The sequence below is a fragment of the Saimiri boliviensis genome, chromosome 12 (assembly GCF_048565385.1).
Source record: "Saimiri boliviensis isolate mSaiBol1 chromosome 12, mSaiBol1.pri, whole genome shotgun sequence".
Lineage (NCBI taxonomy): Eukaryota > Metazoa > Chordata > Mammalia > Primates > Cebidae > Saimiri > Saimiri boliviensis.
This window is the reverse complement of record NC_133460.1, coordinates 74,715,976-74,742,801: the sequence shown is the minus strand read 5'-3', so window position 1 is coordinate 74,742,801 and position 26,826 is coordinate 74,715,976. Positions and strand designations below refer to the sequence as shown.

The window sequence follows — 26,826 nt, the reverse complement described above, 5'->3', positions numbered from 1 at the left end:
AGAGAAATGCATGCACTGAAAAGTCTCAGCAACAGAATAAAAAAATAGAAGAAAAAATTTTAGACCTTGAAAACAAGGCTTTTGAATTAACCCAGTCTAAAAAAGACAAAGAAAAAAAGAATAAAAAACAAAAGCAAAACCTCCAAGAAGTTTGAGATTATGCTAAACAACCAAATCTAAGAATAATTGGTGTTCCTGAGAAAGAAGAGAAATCTAGACGTTTAGAAAACATATTTAAGAAAACAATCAAGGAAAACTTCCCTGGTCATGCTAGAGATTTAGACATGTAATACAAGAAGTTCAAAAAACACCTGGGAAATTAATTGCAAAAAGATCATCACCTAGGCACATACTCATCAGGTTATCTCAAGTCAAGACAAAGGAAACTTTCTTAAGAGCTATGAGGTAAAAGCATCGGGTAACCTAAAATGGAAAATCTATCATATTAACAGCAGATGTATCAGCAGAAACCCTACAAACTAGAGGGGACTAGGATCCTACCTTTAGCCTCCTAAAACAAAATAATTATCAGCCAGGGATTTTGTATTCAGCAAAACTAAGCTATTAAGCTTCACAAATGAAAAAAAAGATAGTCTTCTTCAGACAAATGCTGAGTGAATTCACCACTACTAAGCCACCACTATAAGAACTGGTAAAAGGAGTTCTAAGTCTTGAAACACATTTCACAATACACCAAAATAGAATCTCCTTAAAGCATAAATATCACAGGATGTATAAAACAAAAACACAATGAAAAAATAAAAATGTATTCAGGTAACAAATAGCATGATGAACAGAATAGTACATATCTCAATACTAACACTGCATGTAAATAACATAAATGCTCCACTTAAAAGACACAAACTGGAAGAATGAAAAAGAATTCAACAACCAAGTATCTGCTATGATCAAGAGACTCATCTAACATATAAGGACTCATGTAAACTTAAGCTAAAGGGGTGGAAAAAGGATATTTCATGCAAATGAACACCAAAAACAAGGAAGGGCAGCTATTCTTATATTAGACAAAACTAACTTTAAAGAAACAACAGTAAAAAAAAGAAATAAAAAATAAATTTTAAAAAAGAGACATTATATAATGATTTAAAAAAACTCAGGCCGGGCACAGTGACTCACGCCTATAATCCCAGCACTTTGGGAGGCCAAGGCAGGTAGATCATGAGGTCAAGAGATCGAGACCATCCTGGTCAATGTGGTGAAACCCCGTCTCTGCTAAAAATACAAAAAGTTAGCTGGGCATGGTGGCACACGCCTGTAGTCCCAGCTACTCGGGAAGCTGAGGCAGGAGAATTGCTTGAACCCAGGAGATGACAGAGGTTGCGGTGAGCTGAGATCGCAGCATTGCACTCCAGCCTGGGTAACAAGAATGAAACTCTGTCTCAAAAAAAAAAAAGAAAAAGAAAGAAAGAAAGAAAGAAAAGAAAAAACTCATCCAACAGGAAAATATCACAATTCTAAATATAGGTGCACCTAATATTGGAGCTCCCAAATTTATAAAAACAATTACTACTAGACCTATGAAATGAGACAGCAACACAATAATAGTGGGGGACTTTAATACTCCACTGACAGCAACAGACAGGTCATCGAAACAAAAAGTTTAATAAAGAAACAATGAATTTAAATTATACCTTAGAACAAATGGACTTAACAGATATTTATAGGACACACTACCCAGCGACTATAGAATATACATTCTATGCATCAGCACATGTAAGATTAATTCTTCGAGATAGACCTTATGATAAGCCATAAAACAAGTCTCAATAAATTTAAGAAAACTGAAAATTATATCAAGTACTCTCTCATATCACAGTGAAATAAAATTGAAAATCTACTCCAAAGAACCCTCAAAACCACGGAGATACATTGAAATTAAATAATCTGCTCCTGAATGATCAGTAGGTCAACAATGAAATCAAGATGGAAACTTTAAGATTATTTGAATTGAACTGTAATAGTGACAAAACCGATCAAAAACCCTGGGATATAGCAAAGATGGTGTTAAGAGGAAAGTTTATAGCCTTAAATGCCTACATCAAAAAGCCTGAAAGGGCACAAATAGACAATCTAAGGTCAGCCCTCAAAGAACCAGAGAAACAAGAACAAATCAAACTCAAACCCAGCAGAAGAAAAGAAATAATAAAGATCAGAGCAGAACTAAATGAAATTGAAACAACAAGAAAAATACAAAAGATAACGGAAACAAAATGCTGGTTCTTTAAAAAGATAAATAAAATTGACAGACCATTGGCAAGATTAACCAAGAAGAGAGAAAATCCAAATAAGCTCAATTAGAAATGAAATGGGAGATAGTACAACTGATACCACAGAAATACTAAAGATAATTCAAGGCTACTATGAACATCTTTATGCATATAAACTAGAAAACTTAGAGGAGATAGACACATTCCTGGAAATATGCAACTCTCCTAGATAAAACCAGGAAGAAACGGAAACTGAACAGACTAATAACAAGCAGCTAGATTGAAATGGTAAGAAAAAAATTGCTAACAACAAAAGTCCAGGACCAGACAGAGTCACGGCTAAATTCTATCAGACATTCAAAGAAGAATCCTATTGACATTATTCCATGAGATAAAGAAAAAGAGAATCCTTCCTAAATCATTCTATGAAGCCAGTATCATCCTAATGCCAAAACCAGGAAAGGACGTAACAAAAAAAGAAAACTACAGACAAATATCCCTGATCAACATAGATGCTAAAATCCTTAACAAAATGCTAACTAACTAAATCCAACAGCATATCAAAAAGGTAATCCACCATGATCAAATGGGTTTCATACCAGGGATGGAGGGATGGCTTAACATATGCAAGTCAATACATGTGATACACCACATAAACAGAATTAAAAACAAAAATCACAGGATCATCTCAATAGATGGAGAAAATGCATTTGACAAAATCCAGCATCCCTTTACCCACAGTAAAATCAGCATCCAACGATTATACTTTAAGGTAATAAAAGCCATGTATGACAAACCCACAGCCAACATTATACTGAATGGGGAAAAGCTGAAAGCATTGCCCCTGAGATCTGTAACAAGGATATCCATTTTGAACACTTCTATTCAACATGGTACTGGAAGTCCTAGCCAGAGCAATCAGACAAGAGAAAGGAATAAAGGGCATCCAAATTGGTAGTGAGGAATTCAAATTGTGGCTGTTTGCTGATTATATTATTGTATACCTAGAAAACCCTAAAGACTCCTCCAAAAAGCTCCAAGAACTGAGAAGTGAATTCAGCAAAGTTTCAAGACACAAAATTAATGTATACAAATCAGTAGTTCTGCTATACAACAACAGTGATCAAGCTGAGAATCAAATAAAAAACTCAATCCCTTTCACAATAGATTAAAAAAAAAAAAAAAAAAAGAACAGCTTAGAAATATACCTAATCAAGGAAGTGAAAGATTTCTACAAGGAAAACTACAAACATTGCTGAAAGAAAAAATCATAGACAACACAAACAAATGAAAATACATCCCATGCTCATGGATGGGTAGAATCAATGCTGTGAAAATGACATACTGTCAAAAGCAATCTACAAATTCAATGCAATTCTCATCAAAATACCACCATCACTCTTCACTGGAAAATACTATGCTAAATTTGATATGGAACCAAAAAAGAGCCCACATAGCCAAAGCAGGACTAAGCAAAAAAGAACAAATCTGGAAGCATCACATTACCTAACTTCAAACCATACTATCAGGCCATAGTCACCAAAACAGCATGGTACTTGTCTGAAAATAAGCACATAGACCAACGGACCAGAAGAGAGAACCCAAATATTTACAGCCAACTGATCTTTGACAAAGCAAACAAAGACATAAAGTGGGGGCCAGTTGCCGTGGCTCAAGCCTGTAATCCCAGCACTTTGGGAAGCCAAGGCGGGTGGATCACGAGGTCAAGAGATTGAGACCATCCTGGTCAACATGGTGAAACCCCGTCTCTACTAAAAATACAAAAAATTAGCTGGGCATGGTGGCGCGTGCCTGTAATTCCAGCTACTCAGGAGGCTGAGGCAGGAGAATTGCCTGAACCCAGGAGGCGGAGGTTGCGGTGAGCCGAGATCGCGCCATTGCACTCCAGCCTGGGTAACAAGAGCGAAACTCCGTCTCAAAAAAAAAAAAAAAAAAAAAAGACATAAAGTGAGGAAAGGACACCCTTTTCAACAAATGGTGCTGGGATAATTGGCAAGCCACATGTAGAAGAATAAAACTAGATCCGAATCTCTCACCTTATATAAAAATGAACAGCAGATGGAACAGAGACTTAAATATAAGACCTGAAACCATACAAATTCTAGAAGATAACATTGGAAAAACCCTTCTAGACACTGGCCTAGGCAAAGACGTCATGGCCAAGAACCCAAAAGCAAATGCAACGAAAACAAATAGATGAGACTTAATTAAGCTAAAAGGCTTCTGCACAGCAAAAGAAACAAGCAGCAGAGTAAACAGAAAACCCATGGAGTTGGAGAAGACTTTTACAATTTACACATCCAATGAATAAATAATATCCAGACATATCAGCAAGAAAAAAAATCCCATCGAATAGAAGGCTAAAAGCACAATTCTCAATTGCAAAATAATGGATCAGATCCAACCCAAATGCCCATTCTTGCTTTGGCTATGTGGGCTCAACAAGTGGATAGAGAAACTGTGGTATGATGGAATACTACTCAGCAATAAAAAGGAATGAATTAACAGCATTCACAGCAACCTGGATGAGATTGGAGACCATTATTCTAAGTGAAATAACTCAGGAATAGAAAACCAGACATTGTATATTCTCACTGATATGTGGGAGCTAAGCTATGAGGACTCAAAGGCATAAGAATAATAAAATGTACTTTGGGGATTTGGAGGAAAGGGTGGGACTGGGGTGAGGAACAAAAGACTACAAATAGGCTGCAGTATGTACTGCTCAGGTGATGGGTGCTCTAAAATCTCACAAATCATCACTAAAGAACTTATTCTTAATACCAAACACCACCTGTAACCCAACAACCTATAAAAAATAAAATTTTAAAGAAAGAATAAAAAATATTTGCCTTGTTATCTACTCCCCCTACCCCAAAAATGTGGGCTAAGTACATGAATAAACAACTCTCAAAAGAAGATATACAAATGGGTAACAAACATATTTAAAATGCTCAACATCACTGATTATCAGGGAAATGCAAATCAAAACCACAATGCAATACCACCTTACTCCTGCAAGAATGGCCATAACCTAAAAACAAAAAAATAAGTGATGTTGATATGGATGCAGTGGGAAGGGAACACTTTCTCACTGCTGGTGGGAATGTAAACTAGTACAACCACTATAGAAAACAGTGTGGAGATTCATTAAAGAACTAAAAGTAGAACTACCATTTGGTTCAGCAATCCCACTACTGTGAAACCCTGAGGAAAACAAGTCACTATATGAAAAGGACACATGCACACGTTTACAGGAGCACAATTCACAACTGCAAAAATATGTAACCATCAACCAATGAGTAAACCATGCAATTAAATGTCCATCAACCAATGAGTAAAGAAAATGTAGTATATAATGGACTACTACTCAGTCACAAAAAGGAATGAAACGATGGCATATGCAGCAACCTGAATGGAGCTGGAGACCATTATTCTAAGTATGTAGCTCAGGAATGGAAAACCAAACACCTTATGTTCTCATTCATAAGTGGGAGCTAAGCTATGAGGATACAAAGGCATAAGAGTGACACAATGGATTTTAGGGATTCAGGGAAAGGATAGGAGGGGGGTGAGGGATATAAGAAAACACATTGGGTACAGTGTACAGTACTCAAGTGATGGATGCACCAAAATCACGTAAATCACCACTAAAGAACTTATTCATGTAACCAAACGCCACCGGTTTGCCTAAAACATACTGAAATTAAGATAATAATAACTTTTTTTAAAAAAGTCAAAATGAGGGAAACAGGCTTAAGGAAAGACTAAATTTTTTAGTGAGTTCAATGTTTGGGGAAACCAGAAACTTTAACGTGTATGCAAAACTCTGACAGAGGCCAAATATTTTTTCAAAAGTGTAAGTCATCTATAATAAATTAAGGACTTTGAGGAATCAAATCAACCAGTAAAAAAAAATTCCCAAGGAATGTCCTATTTGGTCACTCTTTGGGATTTGGCCAAAGCAACCTAGATGCTACGTATAAGCATATTGCAGCCTATATGCTTTATAAAATACATGGAGAGGAAGAAAAATGCCCATTTTGATTAAACTGCAATTGCTGCCATTACAGCTGTAGTGATGGCTGGAAGCAGAGATGAAGTAATTAATACCTGAAGAACTTCTATCTGGATCCAAAATAGTGAAGGGAAGATCAAGATTAGGAAGGCCAGGCAGTCAGGAGGTGAAATGCAATTTCAAGTAGATTAGGTTAACCAGGACATCTCATTTATTGTTCCCCCTTTGGGCTGTGATAATAGAAAGACTCAGGTCAGTGAGAATATTCAGTATATTGGACTGTGACTTTATAAAAACCAAGTGATGAACAAACTTCCTGAAAAACCACTGGGTTAAAACATAATTTAACATGCCCACCAATAAATCATATTTTCCTGAATTTCTTTGGAGTTATTTCCTTGACTTTAATATTCTTAATCTATCTTGCATACTACTGAAGACTAAAAAATCACAATCAAAGAAGAATTCAGTAGCCATATCCTATTTCCATTTTAAGAGATAAAATAAACGGCTTTCTTCTTTGCTTTTAGATAGTACTTATCATCAATTTATGGTAAGCATTTGCTATATGACTTGTAATCACATAAAGGCGTATAACCTTCTGTAAGAAAAAAATAAAATTTTAAATTCATAAAACAGAAATTGATTCTTCTATTTTAAATTTATTTCCTTTACAAAAAGGCTTTACAACAGTTCCTCTAATGATCTTCCCTACAGCATTTAGAATTAATTCAACTTATACACCATTTCCAGTATCATCTATTGAGGAAGAATAGGGCCTGGAACCTAAGGTCAATTCACACAGACTTCCTAGAACTAAATCAAAAATAAAATCCCAAGCTTCCACACCCAAGTAACAAAAGGACCAGAAGCTACTCCCTTTGCAACACCCACTACTTCTTCTGTGAAGCAGATGAAAAATTCAAAGTATCTCTGATTGGTATCCTTCTGCAACCAACCAGGCTTGTGGCTGGCCAAGTCTTCATCTGATTGGGTATAACTTTGTAACTTCACTTCATGCTCACTCTCCACAACCAATCAGACATTTGCATACAGTGTAACTTTGTCACTTCACCTCTGATTGGTCCCCTCCCTCAATCAATCAGACTGATTGTGGGCCACTACTTCATTTACACAGTGTTCACCAAGTAACCAAAGGGAAACCTCTAGAGGGTATTTAAACCCCAGAAAATTCTGTAACTGGGCTCTTGAGCAGCTTGCTTGGGCCTGCTTGCATCCTATGGAATGTACTTTTGTTTTCAATAACTCTCTGCTTTTGTTGTTTCATTCTTTCCTTGCTTTGTTTTTGTGTTTTGTCCAATTCTTTGGCCGGTAACACTATGGAATTTCAAACTGTCCCAAAATCTGCTTCTCATAAAGTAGAATTATTAAAACTTGTATTCTCAAGTGAACTTTAATAAAATGCTTCAATTATAAACTGTATTTCTAACTCACCATCTTATAGTTCTTTGTCAAAAGATGTGTCTAAAAGCTTATCCACAATATGATCTTTTTATAATAAAGAAAATGTTAACTCTATAGCAAGGGGCAAAAAACACGTGCTAGAAGCCAGATTAATTTACTCTGTAATGCCAGTTTTCTTTTTCTTTCTTTTTTTTTTGAGATGGAGTTTTGCTCGTTACCCAGGCTGGAGTGCAATGGCGCGATCTCGGCTCACCTCAACCTCCGCCTCCCGGGTTCAGGCAATTCTCCTGCCTCAGCCTCCTGAGTAGCTGGGATTACAGGCACGTGCCACCATGCCCAGCTAATTTTTTGTATTTTTATTTTCACTATGTGGACCAGGATGGTCTTGATCTCTTGACCTCGTGATCCACCCACCTCGGCCTCCCAAAGTGCTGGGATTACAGGCTTGAGCCACCGCGCCCGGCCAATGCCAGTTTTCTAAATTTAGCTATTCTAGTCTCCAAGGGACAATACCGTGTATATGTGGGTCTTTGTGTGCGTCAGAGAGAGACAGAGAGAGAATATTGCCTTTTCCAGCTTTCTACTGAGGTAAATTTCATAATAAAATTCACTCAATTCAAAAGGATAGCTTGATTTTTATTAACATAAAAAACAATCAAACTATAGAATCTATAAAGTATAGATCTATTTCCATAAAGGTTCTCATGTCCTTTGATTCCACATCCTGACTCTAGCCTCCAGGAAATCACTAATCTTCCTTTTCTTCCTATAGTTTTTCCTCTCCTTATGGCTTTAATTTGCATTTCCCTGATAACCAATGACTTCCCATATCTTTTCATATGCATTCTGACTATTGCCTGTATCTTTTTTTTTTTTTTTTTTGAGATGGAGTTTAGCTCTTGTTACCCAGGCTGGAGTGCAATGGTGCGATCTCGGCTCACCGCAACCTCCGCCTCCTGGGTTCAAGCAATTCTCTTGCCTCAGCCTCCTGAGTAGCTGGGATTACAGGCACGCGCCACCATGCCCAGCTAATTTTTTGTATTTTTAGTAGAGATGGGGTTTCACCATGTTGAGCAGGATGATCTCGATCTCTTGACCTCACGATCCACCCACCTCGGCCTCCCAAAGTACTGGGATTACAGGCATGAGCCACCGCGCCCAGCCCGGCAATAATTCTTGAGGTTTCTGCTTTACCTTGTGGGTTTTTTTTGGTCTTTTACTGGTGTTTTTTTAAACCAATAACTCAATACACCTTAATTGTATGACCTTGCAGAATTAAGTAAACATTATGGCTCTTGGTTTTCTCATCTGTAAAATGAAGAAAATGTATTTCTAATGTCCCTCCAGGTCTAAATTATCTTTCTTTTCTGTCATTGTTTTGGCTTCTAGATGCTCTCTCTTCTTCCTAATTTTCTATGTCTAATCTTCTGTGTCCTGAAAAAAATCAGAATGCCAACTGTATTATTAAAAAATAAAAGACAAAAGGTGTTAGAGCAAGATGGCAGAATAGAAAGCTCCACCAATAGACCCCTGACAAGGACACCAAGTTAACAACTATCATCTATCTACACAGAAAAAACACCTTCATTAGAACCAAAAATCAGGTGAGAACTCATAAGTGGTTTTAACTTCATATAGCTCAGAGGCACTAAAGAGACACACACACACAAACAACAACAACAACAAAAAAAACAGTCCCGAATCACCTATGCCACCCTCCCCTCATCCCCAGCAGCAGCATGGTATTGACGGCTTCTCTGGGCAACTGAGGAAGAAGACAGAAAATTATGAGGCACTGAACTCAGTGATGTCCTGTTACAGCAGAAAGAAAAGCTGAGTCAAAGCTCAGCTGACACCCACCCACAGAGAAAGCAATTAAGCCAGCCCTAACCAGAGGGGAACCACCAAAATCAGCAGTCAGAACTTGAGTTCCTGCAAACTTCACCAATGCCAGCTACAGGACTCTGTGTCTCCAACTAAACTTGAAAGGCAGTCTAGGCCATAAGGACAGCAACTCCTGGGACAGTCTTAGTGCTGAATTAGGCCCAATAACAGTGGACAGGAGGGGCACACGACATCTGAGGCAGTCAAGGGGATGTTAGCATAACCCCTCCGCCAACACCAGGCTACACAGCTCATGGCTCCAAGAGACCCCTTCCTGCCACTTGAGGAGAAGTGAGAAAAGAGTGAGGAGGACTTTGTCTTGCATCTTGGATATCAGCTCAGCAACAGCAAGATAGGGCCCTAGTCAGAGTCATGAGACCCCCATTCCAGGTCCTCCCTCCCAGAAGACATTTCTACACACATTCCAAGACAGAAGAGTACCCAATGCCTTCAAGGAAAGAAAACTATCCTGCCAGCATTCCTCACCTGCTAACTGAAGAGCCTTTGGGCCCTAATAACTAGAGCAATACCAAGATACTACAAGAAGGCCTTGGGTGAATCTCTTGAGACTTGCTGGCTTCAAGCTAGACTCAGCACATAACCAGCTGCGGTTGCTATGGGGTAAAACTTCTGCCTGAGAAAGCACAGGGAAATGTAAAGGAGACTTTGTCTTGCACCTTAGATACCAGCACAGACACAGTGGGGTAAGAGCACCAAGTGGATGGACTCTCAGGGTCCCCAATTCTAGGACTTGACTCTTGGATGAAATTTCTGGAACTCCTCTGGGCCAGGGGAGCCCACTGCCCTCAAGGGTGGACAGCAGGCCAGGCAGCATTTAAGACAAGCTGACTCAAGAGGCCCTAAACCTTAAGGGAATATCTGTGGTACTCTGGTAGTACTCCTTGTGATGGGGGTCGGGGGTGGCTACAGGGTGAGGCTCCTCTCCCTTTGGAAAGGGGATGAAAGAATGAGAAAGACTGTGTCGTGTAGTTTGAAAGCTGGCTCAGCCACAATACAACAGAACACCAGGTAAATTTCTAAGGTTTTTGACTCTAGTCACTGACTCCCAGACAACACTTCTGGACCCATCCAGGGTTTAGGGGCCCTCACCGCCTTCAAGGGAAGGACACAGGCCTGGCTGGCTTTGCCACTTGATGATTGTAGAGGCCTGGAGTCTTGAGTGAAAATAGGCAGTAGCCAAGGACAAGTTACAGCAGGCCTTGGGCAAGACCCAGTGCTGTGCTGGCTTCAGGTATGACCCAGTGCAATCACGGTGGTGGTGGCCACGGGAGTGCTTGTGTCACTCCACTCTCAGCTGTAAGGGGATCCAAATAGAGAGGAAAAAAAAGGAACAAGAATCTCTGCCTAGTATTCCAAAGAATTCTTCCAGGGCTTGCCCAAGACCAGCATGGCTGTACTCCTATAAGCCTGGAAGAACCACAGTGTTATTGGGCTTCGGGTGTCCCCTAAAGTAGATACAGCTTAGATCACAACACCCAAGTCCTTTCAAATATCTGAAAAGCATTCACAAAGAAGGACAGCTAAAAATGATCCCAGACAGTGAAGACTACAATAAACACCTAACTCTCCAAGGCCCAGACACCAAAGAACATCGCTAGCATCAACACCATCTAGGAAAACATGACCTCACCAAATGAACTAAGTAAGACACCAGGGACTAATCCTAGAGAAATAGAGATATGTGACCTTTCAGACAGAGAATTCAAAATAGCTGTGTTGAGGAAACTCAAAGAAATTCCAGATAACACAGGGAAGAAATTCAGATAAATTCTGTAAGATAAATTTAACGAAAGGATTAAAATCATTTAAAAAAAATCAAGCAGAAATTCTGAAGCTGAAAAATTGGCACAGTGAAGAATGCATCCGAGTCCTTTAATAGCAGAACTGATCGAGCAGAAGAATTAGTGAGCTTGAGGACAAACATGTAAAATATAGTCAGAGGAGACAGAAAGAAGAATAAAAAAACAATGAAGCATGACAACAGGATCTAGAAAACAGCCTCAAAAGGACAAATGCAAGAGTTATTGGCCTTAAAGAAGAGGCAGAGGGGTAGAAATTCAAAGGGATAATAAAAGAGAACTTCCCAAACCTAGAGAAAAATATCAATATCCAAGTCCAAGAAGGTTATAGAACACCAAGCAGATTTAACTCAAAGAAGACTACCTCAAGGCATTTAATAAACTTCCAAAGGTCAAGGATAGAGAAAGGACTCTAAAAGCAGCAAGGAAAAATAAACAAATACACAAGGAGCTCCAATATGTCCGGCAGTAGACTTTTCAGTGGAAACCATACAAGCCAGGAGAGAGTGGCAAGACATACTTAAAGTGCTGAAAGGAAAATACTTTTATCCTAGGATAGTATAGCCAATGAAAATATCCTTTCACACATGAAGAAGAAATAATGACTTTCCCAGACAAGCAAAAGCTGAGGGATTTCATCAATACCAGACTTGTCCAAGAAGAAATGCTAAAAGGAGTAAGAAAAAAAGGGCACTGAGAAATAAACAATCACCTGAAGAAACAAATTTCACTGCTAGTAGTAAGTACACAGAAAAACATTTAATATTATGTAATTCTGTACCCATGGTGTGTAAACTACTCTTAATTATTAAGTAGAAAGGCTAAATGACAAACCAATAAAAAATAACTACAACTCAAAACATAGTACAATAGGATACAAACAGAAACAACAAAAAGTTAATAGGCAGGTGTATGAACTTAAAAAGTGGAGTTCTTATTCATTTTACTTGTTTATGTAAAAAATTAATGTTGTTATCAGGTTAAAATGATGGGTTATCAGATAGTATCTGCAAGCTTCATGGTAACCTCAAACCAAAAAAAAACATAAAATGGAGACAGAAAAAATAAAAAGCAAGAAACTAAATATTATCACTAGAGAAAATCACCTTCACTAGAAAAGGTCAGGAAGGAAAGACCGACCACAAAAACAACAAAATGATAATACTGAGTCCTTACTTATCAATAACATTAAACATAAATAAACTCTCCAATCTAAAGACACAGACTGACTGAATGGATGAAAAAACAATACCCATTGATATGTTACCTACAAGAAACACACTTTGCCTATAAAGACACATACAGACTGAAACAAGGAGATGGAAAAACATATTCCATTCCAACGGAAACCATAAAAGCAGGAATCACTACACTTATATCAGACTAAATTGAAAAAATAACTATAAAAAAAGACAAATAAGGTCATTATATAATAAAAAAGGGATCAACTAAACAAGAGGATATAACAATGGTAAATATATATGAAACCCACACTGGAACATCAGATACATAAAGCAAATATCATTAGAAGTAAAGAGAGAGGCCTCAGTACAATAATAATCGGAGACTTCGACACCCCACTTGCAGCATTGGACAGATCTTCACAGAAAATAAAAAAAGAAAAATCAAACTTAATCTGTACTACAGACCACATGGATCTAATATTAAACAGATATTTACAGAACATTTCATTCAAGAGTTGCAGGATACATTTTTATCCTCAGCACATGGAGCATTCTCAAAGATAAGGCCACATTTTAGCTCACAAAATAAGTCAACATACTCAAAAAAACTGAAATATCATCAAACATCCTCTCTCACCACAATGGAATAAAACTAGAAATTAATAATAAAGAGAAATTTTTGAAACTATAAAAATACATAGAAATCAATATGCTCCTGAATGACCAATGGGTCAGTAAAGAAATTAAGAAAGAAACTGAACAATTTCTTGAAACAAATGATAATAGAAATACAACATAGCAAAACCTAAGGGATATAGAAAAATCAGTACTCACTGAAAATTTTTAGCTGTAAGTGCCTATATCAACAAAGAGGAAAAACTTCAAATAAATAATCTAACAATTCACCTTAAAGAATTAGAAAAGCAAGAGCAAGCTAAACCCAAAATTAATAGAAGGAATAATAAAGATCAGAGCAGAAATAAACAAAATTGAAATTAAAAAAATACAATCAATGAAATAAAAAGTTGATTTTTGAAAAGTTAAACAAAATTGGCAAACCTGTAGCCAGATTAAGAAAAAAAGAAAGAGAACTCAAACAAAATAAAAAACGAAAAAGGAGACATTACAACTGATACCACAGAAAGGTATCAGTTGTAATGATACCTTTCTTAGAGGCTACTATGAGCAACTATATGACAATTAATTGGAAAATCTAGAATAAATGGACAAAATTCCTAGATACACACAACCTACCAAGATTGAATTAGGAAGAAATGCAAAATCTGAAAAGGCCAAAAAGTAACAAGATCAAAGTTGTAATAAAAAAGTCTGCCAGTAATGAAAAGCCCAGGACCCAATGGATTCACAGCTGAATTCTACCAAACATTTAGGAACTAATATCAATCTTATTCAAACTATTCTAAAATATAGAGAAGGAGGGAATACTTCCAAATACATTGTACAAAGCCACTATTACCTGATACCAAAAACGGACAAAGATACACCAAAAAGAAAACTGCAGGCCAAGGTCTCTGATGAATATTGATCCAAAAATCCTCAACAAACTACTAGCAAACTGAATTCAACAATACATTAGAAAGATCATTCATGATTAAGTGGGATTCTTCGCTGAGCTGCAAGGATGGTTCAACACACACGAATCAATGAATGTGCTACATCTTATCAACAGAATGAAAAATAAAAACCCTATGATCATTTCAATTGATGCTGAAAGGGCATTTGATAAAATTCCACATCCCTTCTTGATAAAAACCCTCAAAAAGCTGGGTATAGATGAAACATACTTCAACATAATAAAAGTCATATATGACAGACCCACAGCTAGTATCATACTGAATGGGGAAAAACTGAAAGCCTTTTCTCTAAAATCTGGAACACAAGGATGCCCACTTTCTCCACAGCTATTCAACCTAGTACTGGAAGTCCTAGTTAGAACAATCAGAGAAGAAAAAGATATAAAGGGCATCCTTGCAAAGAAAGAAGCCAAACTATCCTTGTTTGCTGATGATATAATCTTGTATTTGAAAAAATGTAGAGACTACAAGAAAATAATTAGAACTGATAAATTTAGTAAAGTTGCAGAGTACAAAATCAACATACAAAAATCAGTAGCGTTTCTATATGCCAACAGGGAATAATTTGAAAAAGAAATTTAAAAAGTAATCTTTTACAACAGCTATACATAAAATTAAATACCTAAAAATTAACCAAAGAAGTGAAAGATATCTATAAAGAAAACTGAAACACTGATGAAGAAAATTGAAGAGAACCCCAAAATATGGAAAAATATTCCATGTTTATGGATTGAACAAATCAATATTGTTAAAATGTCCACACTACCCAAAGCTATCTACAGTTACAATGCAAACCCTATCAAAATATCAATTATATTCTTCACAGAAATAGAAAAAAAAAAATCTTACAATTTACATGAACCCACTAAAAACCCAGAACAGCCAAAACTATCCTAAGCTAAAAGGACAAAACTGAAGGAATCATATTACCTTGACTCCAAACTATACCACAGAGCTATAGTAACGAAAACAGCATGTTAGTGACATAAAAGCAGATAAAAAGACCAATAGGATAGTATAAAGAACCCAGAAGAAAATCCATACAACTGCAGCGAACTCATTTTTGACAAAGGTGCCAAAAACTTACAACAAGGAAAAGACAGTCTTTTAATAAACAGTGCTGAGCAATTTGGATATCCTCATGCAAAAGATGAAACTAGACCCCTATCTCTTGTCATACACACACAAAAAAACGAATTAAAATGGATTAAAGATGTAGATCTAAGACCTCATGCTATAAAACTACAAGAAATCACTGAGGAAAAACTCCAGAACATTGGCCTAGGCAAAGACTTCTAGAGCAAAATCCCATGAGCACAGCAAATCAAAGCAAAAATGGACAAATGGGATCACCTCAAGTTTAAAGCTTCTGCACTGCAAGAAACACAATTAACAAAGTGAAGAAACAACCCACAGAATGAGAGAAAAGATTTGCAAACTATCCCTCTAACAAGGGATTAATAACCAGAACATGTAAGGAGCTCAAATTCTATAGGAAAACATTTAATAAACTGACTTAAAAAAAATGGACAAAAGATTTGGATAGACATTTCTCAAAAGAAGACATAAAAATGGTAAATAGGCATATGAAAAGGTGATCAACGTCACAGATCATCAGAGAAATGCTAATCAAAACTATAATAAGATATCAATCCACCCTAGTTAAAATGGCTTACATCCAAAAAGTAGGCAATAATAAATGCTGATGAAGATATGGAGAAAAGGGCCACTTGTACACTGTTGGTAGGAATGTAAATTAGTACATCCACTATGAAGAACCACTTGGAGGTTCCTCAAAAAACTAAAAATTGAGCTACCATATGGTCCAGGAATCTCACTGCTGGGTATGTACCCAAAAGAAAGGAAATAGAAGAGATATCTGCACTCCTATGTTTGTTACAGCACTGTTTACCATAGCTAAGATTTGGAAGCAATCTAAATGTCCATCAACAGATGACTGGATTAAAAAAATGGGGGACATAAATATTTAGCCGTAAAAAAGAATGAGATCCTATCATCTGCAACAACATAGACAAAACTGGAGATTATTATGTTAATAAGCCAGGCACAGGAAGACAAAGACTGCACATTCTCATTTATTTGTGGGATCTAAAAATAAAATCAACTGACTTCATGAACATACAGAATAGAAGAACGGTTACTAGTGGCTGGTAAGGGTACTCGGGATTGTAGGGGGAGGTGAAGATGGTTAATGAGTACAAAAACAAAACAAAAAGAATGAGTATGACCTACTATTTGATAACACAACAGGGTGACTATAATCAATTATAACTTACTTGTATATTTTTTAATGATTTAAACACACTGGGGTCTGTTGGGGGGAAATAGGGGAGGGACAGCGGGGGGTGGGGAGTTGGGAGGAATGGCATGGGGAGAAATGCCAGATACAGGTGAGGGGGAGGAAGGCAGCAAATCACACTGCCACGTGTATACCTATGCAACAGTCTTGCATGTTCTTCACATGTACCCCCAAACCTAAAATGCAATTAAAAAAAATAAAATAAAATAAAATGTAATTGGATTATTTGTAATTCAAAGGAAAAATGCTTGAGGGGATGGATACCTCATTCTCCATGATGTACTTATTTCACATTACAGTCCTGTGTCAAAATATCTCATGTACCCCGTAAATATCTACATGTACTATGTACCTACAATATTTTTACAAAATAAACAGACATTCTAATTAATAACTTGAGATCTTTTCTAAATAATGTATATACATGTTTTGTGATCTGTACACACTTAATCTCCAAATCCTAGCTATAATCCAAACAGATATGTAAAATTAGTTGTGTATCATAACAAAGTAAGAAAAATTCAGAAGACATTGTTAAATATAAGTAAACCAAATACCTGACCTAGTACATCCTGTGTTGCAAAATAAATGAGAATAACAGCCTCTTTCCTAGGATCTTCATTGAACCAATGCCTGAGATAGTAGGGAAATACAGTTTGAAAGAAGCTATTATTAAAAAGACTTATAAAAACACATAAATGTTGACTTATTTATTGAATTAAAATTATATTATGTATAAAACTGCAATCTATATGCAGAGCAATTTAATGTATCATAATATATACAATTATCTTGACAAAGTCTGGATGCAAGTTCCAATGATTATGACTAAAAAATTTACATTAAACATTTTCCATAAGTGATTCATTTGGCTGTTTTCGCTCGAAGTCGTCGTTTGAGAATCTGGTGATCACTCTCCTTCATTTTCTGGTCCATTAAAATCTGAAATTAATCATTTCATAGTTTTTTCAAAGTTTGTAAGTGAAAATAACAACAAAAGCTTGTCTATAATGAATAAGACATGTTCATGTGCTTAATAACTAAAATGATACATTAGAAAATTTTTTAACTCTTACTACAGATACACCGTCTTCCACAAAAATTTCTTTAAAAAATAGACTTTGTGAAAAATTTTCACTATCAAATTCTAGAATTAAAATAACCTAGAATCTACTGAATGTGAGGCAGATACAGCTTAAAATAATTACTAAAATATTTGGAGACAAGTGCCTCAAACAATTTTTAAGAAATGATCTTTCACGGCAACAAATGTGTAACTTAGAAAGTAGAAAGCACATTATATAGCAACTAAGAAAACAATATTCAGTCAAGGGAAGAAATTATATACTAATCAGACAGATGCTCAAAAGTGAGTGATGGAATGGTACTTAACAACAGCATACCCTAATTTACCCTAACTCTTCACCTTTTGCATTCAAATGTCAATCTCATATATTTCTGAAAGCTACTGTTGAAAAAGCTTTCTCCTGATTTTTCTTCGCCACTTCCAATTTTTTTTACATTTCTTTTAATTACATTTTTACCTTCACTTTCATCCACTAAGCAAATGCAAGCACGACAGAAAATTAGAACTTTCTCTGTGACAGCACAGACTGTTCTGAGTCAGAATGAGTCACAGAGTCAGGGTGATAACTAGTCACTTCTTAATAGACCCTCAGAGGCTTAGGGGAAAGGTGGGAGGAAATGGCTAAATGTCAATTTTATATTTTTACCAGGAACGCTTGGGCCCAGATTTGTACAACTCTTGTGATTTAAAAAATAAATATAAAAAGATTTTGGAGGCCAACAAGTTGCTAAATGGTGACAATTCCATTATTGGAAATAAATTCCTCTGATGAATTGTTTTAAATTCAAATGAATGATACTTGTATACATTAATACAGTATTTATATTTAATTAGTATAAACTTAACCACACGTGAGACCAAAAGCATGACCTTTAAAGCATATGTTTTAAGAGATCTAATCTAAAGGACTGATATTTAAAACCACTGTAAAAAATTAAAAAGAACATGAACAGTTTTTTTTTTTTTTTTGAGATGGAGTTTCACTCTTGTTACCCAGGCTGGAGTGCAATGGCGCGATCTCGGCTCACCGCAACCTCCACCTCCCAGGTTCAGGCAATTCTCCTGCCTCAGCCTCCTGAGTAGCTGGGATTACAGGCATGCACCACCATGCCCAGCTAATTTTTTGTATTTTTAGTAGAGACGGGGGTTTCACCATGTGGACCAGGATGGTCTTGATCTCTTGACCTCGTGATCCACCTGCCTCGGCCTCCCAAAGTGCTGGGATTACAGGCTTGAGCCACTGCACCCGGCTGAACATGAACAGTTTACATTGATGAAAACGGAAATACTAGCTTACCACTTGGCCTGATATATCAATAGGAGATGAAATTTCATTTGTGTATAATTTCCGTTTGGCTCGTTTTGGTTGAGACACATTTTCTTTACTTGCTTCTACATTTGAGAGCTTTGAAGAGCTCATTGTTTCAATTATCTTCTTTGCTGTAAGATATAAATGTTAATTAGCTCCTGAAATAAATAATTTTCTAACTGCAAAGGTGATTTGAAATCCTTAATGAAGAATGAGCATAAGGAAACTAAAAATACTGCAATATATATATGGTGAAAGCACATAAATAGATAATTCACAAAGAAAAAAGTAAACGTCAAAAAAATTGAAATAATGATCAAGAGCAAAAAATAGCAAATAAATAAAATATCATTTGATTAATATTCAATGTAGTTAAAAAAAACTCAGGCATCTTTAACGACTTGGAAGATGTTTATGCTATGTTAAATAAAAGAGCAGGATATATACATAGTGGATCATGCAGCATTAAAAATAAGGTGGTAGATGATCTAGTTCAATGATCACACATAAAGTTATGCACAATGAGTACTGAGTGAAAATACTTTGTAAACTCTTTAGAGTCCACACACACATGGACAGAAACCAAACTGTTAACAATTGGTTGCTTTTAGAGAGTAGAATAGAAATCTTTAAATTCCTATGTACATTGCTGTTTTTTATTTTAATAGAAAATATATTTCCATCTGGGAAAATTCCTGGATAGAAATTCACATACGTGTAGTATCAACTATATTTTTTAAAAAATAGAAAAAACATTTAAGGAAATAGACTCAATTGAGAGACTACTTGTTAAGGGCTGGGCTGAGCTTGAACAAGCTGACAGTCTAGTATCAGAGTAGCCAATTAAGACAACAAGCCAAAGTGAAAGTAACAATCTAGTTTTTTAACCACTTATAGCAACTGCATATGCAAGAAGCTAAACCTGAGAAAGGACCAGCTCCTAACTCTTCCATCGTCCACCACTGAATAATACAGACCAGCATAGAAGAGGTGGTCATTTTACTATCCAGATAGCCCCAAACAGAAGGCTCTTGCAGTTTTATAGACCTCAGGGCTCGAGGTTGTGGGTAGCTATCCGTGGAAAAGTACCGAGTTACAGTAGAGAAAAGTGACTTCAAGGCTTCCCCTCCCGTTCCCCTCCATAAGAAGGCCTCCACCAAAGGCCTCAATAAAGAGGCTCTGAATGGAGGTACTCAGGCTAAATACGAGTAAGAGCATGACTAGCTTCATGGGGCTGGATCACTGAATATAACTCCCTTAAAAGATTATAACACATTGGCTATGTATCAAGTCTGATGCAGAAAGGGAGGCTCATCACGTAAGTCTGTAATTGCCTATGGTACAGCCTAAAAAAAATAAAACTTTAAAAATCATATATATGTTGGTACTCAGTAATATTCCTCACTCTGGTCTCCAATTCATCCTATTGCTGTCACTCATCACTCAGGTAACCTCACAAAAACCTGTTCCTCCACCTCACCCCTAAGACAGTCCTTCCACATTCCACATGCCAGATGCATCTTGCTGCCTGTAATTGCATTAACATTTCCTACATTTTTCTGATACTCTACCTGTGTTGAAACCCTTCCTTCTGCATATGAGCAGACACATATGTGTGTATATCTTATTATATACATAGGTATCAATACGTCCACATTATATTATAAAGAAAAAAGCACTAAGCATACTGTTTTTGCAGCTAAACTCAACAGGTATTTATGAAAATACATGTTTTTGACATATTATACATAAATAGGTAATGTTTACATATGCACAGAAAAAAAAAAACTAGAAGGATATATACCATAATACTAACACTGGCAAGCCTGTCCAACCCACCTTACTTTGTTGTTTCTGTTCTGTTTTGTTTTGTTTTAGGCTTTTAGCAGCCTGAAGCCATGGTTTTTAGTTTGTCTCTAGTGATAAGCAGAAAACGAGATGAGGAAGGGAATTTCCTGGCCCAACCAAAAATAGAAACTAAGAACCCATGACTGTATTCTCACCTTTGGACAGCTAGAGGGTGTAATCCTGCCCACATTCAATACACAGGGTAAATCCCATCTCTCCCATAAAATATTCTCAAAGCCCCCTTATCAGAGTAGCTCTTTTCCTTGCAATACTATCATACCTTTGCTTGTACCCGTATTACTATATTAAGCAGCCTGCTCTGGATCAATTACTGAAATATAAGCTTTTCTCCTCTAATGCATAGTGAACACCTAGATCTATCATCCTTTTAAATGTTTCTTCCCACAGTACCTAGTATAGGACAATGCCTGTTTGAAGTATAATATTCACTGAACAGTCATTGAATTTATATATCAATTAGGTATTAGAATGTACCCTACATCTAACAGAAAAGGTCATTTAATTAATTTTCCGCAAACCTTTTGATTGAAGAATTGCCGGAGAATGTTGCAAGAAGTCTCCAAATTTCTGTAGTGTTCCTTCTTTTTTGTTAGCGGCCAGGTTTACACCAATTATGGATGCCTGACTCCGTAAAGAATATGTTTTCTTAGATGATGGACGTGTGGAAACCTAAAAAAACAAACATTTTTTGTTATTGTTAATGAGAAGAGTTAGAAGGAAATAGTTATGGATACAGTTGAATTAAAGAGGCTGGAGACAGATTATGAATTCTCAGGTAGGAAACTTGGGATTAAGTACATAAGAAAAGGGATAAAAGGGCCGGAGAATGGCAAAAAGAGTTTTGGCAGGGAGATTGTTAAAGTCAGAAGTAAACACATGAAGCAGCTGCTACTGGCCAAATGCTAATTTCAACTGAATCAGACATAAAGGAAAGAGAAGATAAATGAGTTATAATTGAACACAACTAGATTTCTGGATAATTGCTACAATTTTGGAAAAATTAAAAGACAAACCTTTTGTTCCTTTTTGACAGAAGAATTTCTATCCTCTGAAACAGGAAATTTCAAATTAGTTTTAGGTGTAGTATTCTTCTTATTTTCACATTTCACCAAATCCTAAAAATAATGAATTTCAGCACCAGTTAATTTCTTGACAATATTTTCTTCCTCTAGACTCAAAAAAGAAAATATGTAAAAAGCTATATTATCACTTAAAATAGTGATTCTTAACCAGGGGCAATTTTGAACTTAGAGGACAATGGCAATGTTTGAAGATATTTTGTCATTGCCAGAAAGAAGGGGTATTATTGGCCAGAGTGGGTAGAGGGCAGGAATGCTGTTAAATATCCCTACAATGCACAGGACAGCCATTAAAAAGAGTATATAGCCCAAAATGTCAACTGTGCTAGAGTTGAGAAACTCTGACTGAAGGTATGAATTTTTCACACATATCACAAGTAATGAAATTACGTAAGTTAAATGAAAAACATGGAAGGAATACTATCTTATTTGAAACTGAGCTTTAAAATACAGGATAGCAATACACCTCCCTAATGCCTAACTCCCAAACAATACAAGCATCTATGTCTAAGTCCTCTCACTGACTGACATTTGACAATATCAAAAATAAAATAAAAATAAAACTTCATATAACCACAGGTAAAATGTGAAAAAAATTAAAATATTATCTTTCTTCTCTACTACATGGGTATGGCATCTTACTCTTCTTTTCCCCACATAACCTCAAATAGTACAAAGTCCTTTACAGATATACTCACTGAATTGAACTGCTGCAAATTCTAGTTGTACCAAAGATTATAAGCATAAAAGGGGAAAAAAAGGACAAGAAGAGAAGCAGAGAAAATATCATGAATGAACCTCAGAATCCGAGTTAGAAAGCGGAAGTTATAAGGGCCATGAGAAGCAGACGCCATGACAGGGGGAAAATAGATGGTAATCATGGGAAGCAAGCGAAAAGAGACCATGAGGTTACCTCCACACACAGTCATCAGTAAGAAGCTCTTTGCAGACTTCACTGGATTAGAATATAGCATTGCATAAATGATTTTCATGAGGGCCCATGTACTTAGTTTATTACAGCAGTAAAGATCTAGCAAAATCAGTTAAAAATTTTGAAGTTTCTATGTGATGTATCTACAACAATCTGTCAATCTTTTCTGAAATATACATGATGGACATACGCCAATAGTAAAATTAATAAAATATTTATATTTTAGCCTTCTTGAGAACCATGCTGCTTTTCCTTCTTCCTTGAAAAAAAAATGGATCAAGAAAAAGCCAACTAGATGGCGAAACTCAGTGTTTTAATGGTATTTTAAAAAATTAAATAAATATAAAACAAAAGTTAACTAGTAAGACTATACAAAACAATCTCTAAAGGTGTTACATGTGTAGAAGAAAAACTATGCTAAATAATATTCACTCAGCAAATTTATTACCTGACAGAGAACTTCAGGAGTATGGTTAATACTATTTCTGCTCTTCCACCAGCTTGAAAATAAACTACTCTTTAAAGAAGTAAAAGAAAGTTGAAGAAAAGTTATTGTGCTAGAGAGTTTGTAATTAGTTTTAAGCTTAGAACAAGTGACTTTAAAAATAAATATTACTATTTATTATGTATCTGCCACTTGCAGAGCAAAAGCTAAGCATTTTTAAACATGTTAATCCACTGCTTCAAAAAGGAGAAAACAGGATCAGAAACCTCATCTGACTTGCCAAATTTCCACAGCTAGGACATAGTAGACTTGGCAACCCCACAATCAAGTAACTGCGGTATGAAGAAGTAAATAGTTTTTAGCCTAACACTCCATAGAGATCCAAATTTTAACACGGGCTGATGAAAAAAGAATTTCTCTTTTAAAACTGGCTATGATCACAAAGATTAAAATTTTAGTTAAATGACAAAGATTATACCCAAGCAAGTTAGCCATTTCAGCTTATCTGATTTCTATATCAACCTTTTTTCTCTTCCATTACAGGGAAAGTGACTTAAGTATGAACAGGACTGGTATACTGAAATAGCTCTCCAGTAAAATCCACCATCATTTGATGTATTATGGTTTAATTGAAGCAAGAGACAAGTTATATATTTTAATATACATAGCTTTTTATCTAAAGACCACTAAACCACAATAATATTCTTTAATTTTTTGAGATCAAGTCTTGCTCTATCATCCAGGCTGAAGTACAGGGATGCCATCTCATCTCATTGCAATCTCTACTTCTTGGGATCAAGTGATTCTCCTGCCTCAGCCTCCTGAGTATCTGGGATTACAGGTGTGCACCATCATGCCTGGCTAACTTTTGTATTTTTAGTAGAGACAGGATATCACCACGTTGACCAGGCTGGTCTTGACCTCAAGTGATCCACCAGCCCCAGCCTTCCAAAGTGCTGGGATTACAGGCATAAGTCACCATTCCCAGCCCACAGTGATAGTCTTAAAGGGTATAAAATATGCCATAAATTGTGATTTTGGTCTCTAACAGCAGTGCCTATGAACAGGAAGACAATATAGCAGAATTTAACTATATACTACAACAGCTTTATAATAAGATTTGTTTGTTAAATTTACTAAACCCCAGTTTTACCTCTTCCATTTCATTACTCTTCCTCTTCCGAGCCTTGGAAATCTTAATTGTCACTGGTGTGGTACAACCAGGGTGTTTCACTGCCATTTTGTTTGGCTGTAATGGTGTAAATTGAATCTCTAACTCAGGTTTTGGAAATCGAGTGCTTTGATCATTTTCTGCTGACACTTCACAAGAGTCAAGGACTACAGATCCATCCTACAACAGAATTTAAAAGTAAAAAATATTATTTGTAGAGTATCCACTTATAAACTACAAAGAATTAATTCTCTCAAATGCCTATTCAAGACATTGCATTGGGAAAGACAAAAAGTGTGATGGGTCACACCAAGGACAAAAGATTGAGTTATGATCTACTCTCTTCAGACTCTTAACATGGTATGCTATAATTAGGGGCAACTTAGATATTGGTATTTCCCAAACTTGTATGATCATAACAATTACTTACAGAATTTGTTTAAAAGACTCCTAGACCTACCCCAATCTCCTCCCTTGGAGATTTCTAGTAAATCAGAAATCTCCAAGGGAGGAGGCTGGGATTTTTGACAAACACCCTGCTTATACTAAAGTAGGCTGCAAATACTCTGCTACTCTTCCCATGAGAGTCTCTCATTCCCCTCTATTTGAATTTGGGCTCTATAGCCAATAGGATGTGGTAGAAATAACATTATGGTCCTCTAAGGCGCAATCATAAGAAGCATTATAATTTCTGTCCTGTCCTCTTAGAACACTTTCAGGACACTCTCCCTCAAAATGCCCCATCTCAAACCAGACACTATGCTGTGATATATCCATTCCACAGGCAGAGGCCACAAATTAAGTCCAGTGGAATACCCAGAATCAACTAACAGTTAAGCGAATTAATCATTTTGTACTTTCAGCCTAGTTATCAATTATATGAAGGCAAGAACAATACAAAGTAGCATAAAAATATGATTCCCCAAGCTGTGGAAAATACAGTAATTGCCAGAATTAGAAAATTGGAACCAGGAGGTTTTAAGATAACATAAATTTATGAAGAAAGAAATGTTCCATTATATGTGTTTGTCCAATCAAAAATTAAGCCTTGTTTATGGATCAACTTCAAACTTTTCTGTGAACTCTATGATTTGTATTAGTCCCCAAGGTCAGTGCTAATTATTTGAAACTTCTAAGAACTGTCAAGGAAAAGCCAAGAGAAAAGGAATGGCTCATGTTATTTTCCCAGATTAAAATGCCCTTCTCAGTTAGGCATGGTAGCACACGTCTATGGTCCCAGCTACTCAGGAGGCTGAGCCAGGAGGACTGCTTGAGCCCAGGAGTTCAAGTCCAGCTGCCAGAGAAACACAGTGAAACCCTACTAAAAAAAAAAAAAAAAAAAAAAAAAAAAAAAAAAAAAAAAAAAGACTTTTTCTTCCCATTGTCTGCTTAACAAGCTTTTATTCATAAGACACAATACGATATCATCTTTCACAACCACTAGAGCAAAATTCATTTTAACTTTTTCAGTGTTCCTTATAGTACTTACTTTGTATTTCTATTATAACGCATAGCCCATAAAGTAAAATCAAACAAGTCGGTCACTTATATATCTACCTTACTAGATTCTTTACTCTTTGAGGATGGCAATCATGTCTTATTAATCTTTATATCCTCAGTGCTTAGAATGGTTCCCAACACTGAATGCTCCCAATGAATGAGTTTTAAAAAGAAATTCAAAAGTAATTTTATCTTCAAAAATTTTAAGTAACATAGAATTTTTATCTAGTTCATTTCCAATCTGAGAAACTCTGTAGTATCCAAAGTTATTCACAGAACCCCAAACCTCATGAGTTGTTATTGAAGACTGGTGACAAAGCTATCAAATGGATACAATTCCAAAAAAATACTATTTAATACAATGCTTATTCAAGCAACCTTTAATGAGAGCAAGTTATCTCTATTTTATCTTTTGTAGGATTTCCTATTTCTAACCATCAAGTCTGTTTATATTAACAGATCTATGGCTTTTAAGATGAGATTAACATCATTTGGGGATATGATCTCCCAAAAGGATTTCACCTCTCCTCAAAAGCCCCTAGTTTCACACAGCATAGAGCACACATAGCTACTTGTACAGTAAGACATCTTCAACAATTGATTACTCCTGCAAATGTTATTTAGTAATTAATAGTGGATAAAGAGAATAAATTAGTGTACTGTGCTGCCAAATACCTACCTCTACTTCACTTCTTGACATTTCAAAATTTGTTGATTGAGGCTCACTTTGAAGTTTGTCAGGATCTGCTGAACTAATATGTCTGGGCTTGATATCCATGATTTGTGTTTCCTAAAGTAAGGAAATATTAAAGCAACGGGGCATTGTAACCTGAAAATATATTGAAACACTTCACATAAAGAATATAAAATCAAGATTTGTGTAAAACTAAATAGTGGAAGTAAGTAAAGACATCTTTAATGACCACCTGGCCCTCCTATT

At 36.1% G+C, this 26,826-nt stretch overlaps 1 protein-coding gene across 7 annotated transcripts in view; it reads right to left on the bottom strand.

Annotated features, from left to right (window-relative positions):
• Nucleotides 1-17,190: 17,190 nt before the first annotated feature.
• The window catches only part of KIF20B (kinesin family member 20B), a 70,938-nt gene continuing 61,302 nt past the window's right edge, over nt 17,191-26,826 (bottom strand). For 5 of the 7 annotated variants that reach the window (XM_074382557.1, XM_074382556.1, XM_074382561.1 and 2 more), the window contains exons 28-34: nt 26,566-26,676; nt 24,369-24,566; nt 23,219-23,287; nt 21,774-21,875; nt 21,279-21,429; nt 18,880-19,022; nt 17,191-17,437 (exon numbers count right to left, since the gene is read on the bottom strand). In XM_074382557.1, coding sequence (XP_074238658.1) covers nt 17,360-17,437; nt 18,880-19,022; nt 21,279-21,429; nt 21,774-21,875; nt 23,219-23,287; nt 24,369-24,566; nt 26,566-26,676 — 852 coding nt within the window. In that variant the 3' untranslated portion in view covers nt 17,191-17,359. The remainder of the gene's footprint in view (nt 17,438-18,879; nt 19,023-21,278; nt 21,430-21,773; nt 21,876-23,218; nt 23,288-24,368; nt 24,567-26,565; nt 26,677-26,826) is intronic. The other 2 variants (XM_074382560.1, XM_074382562.1) reach the window with 1 other exon arrangement.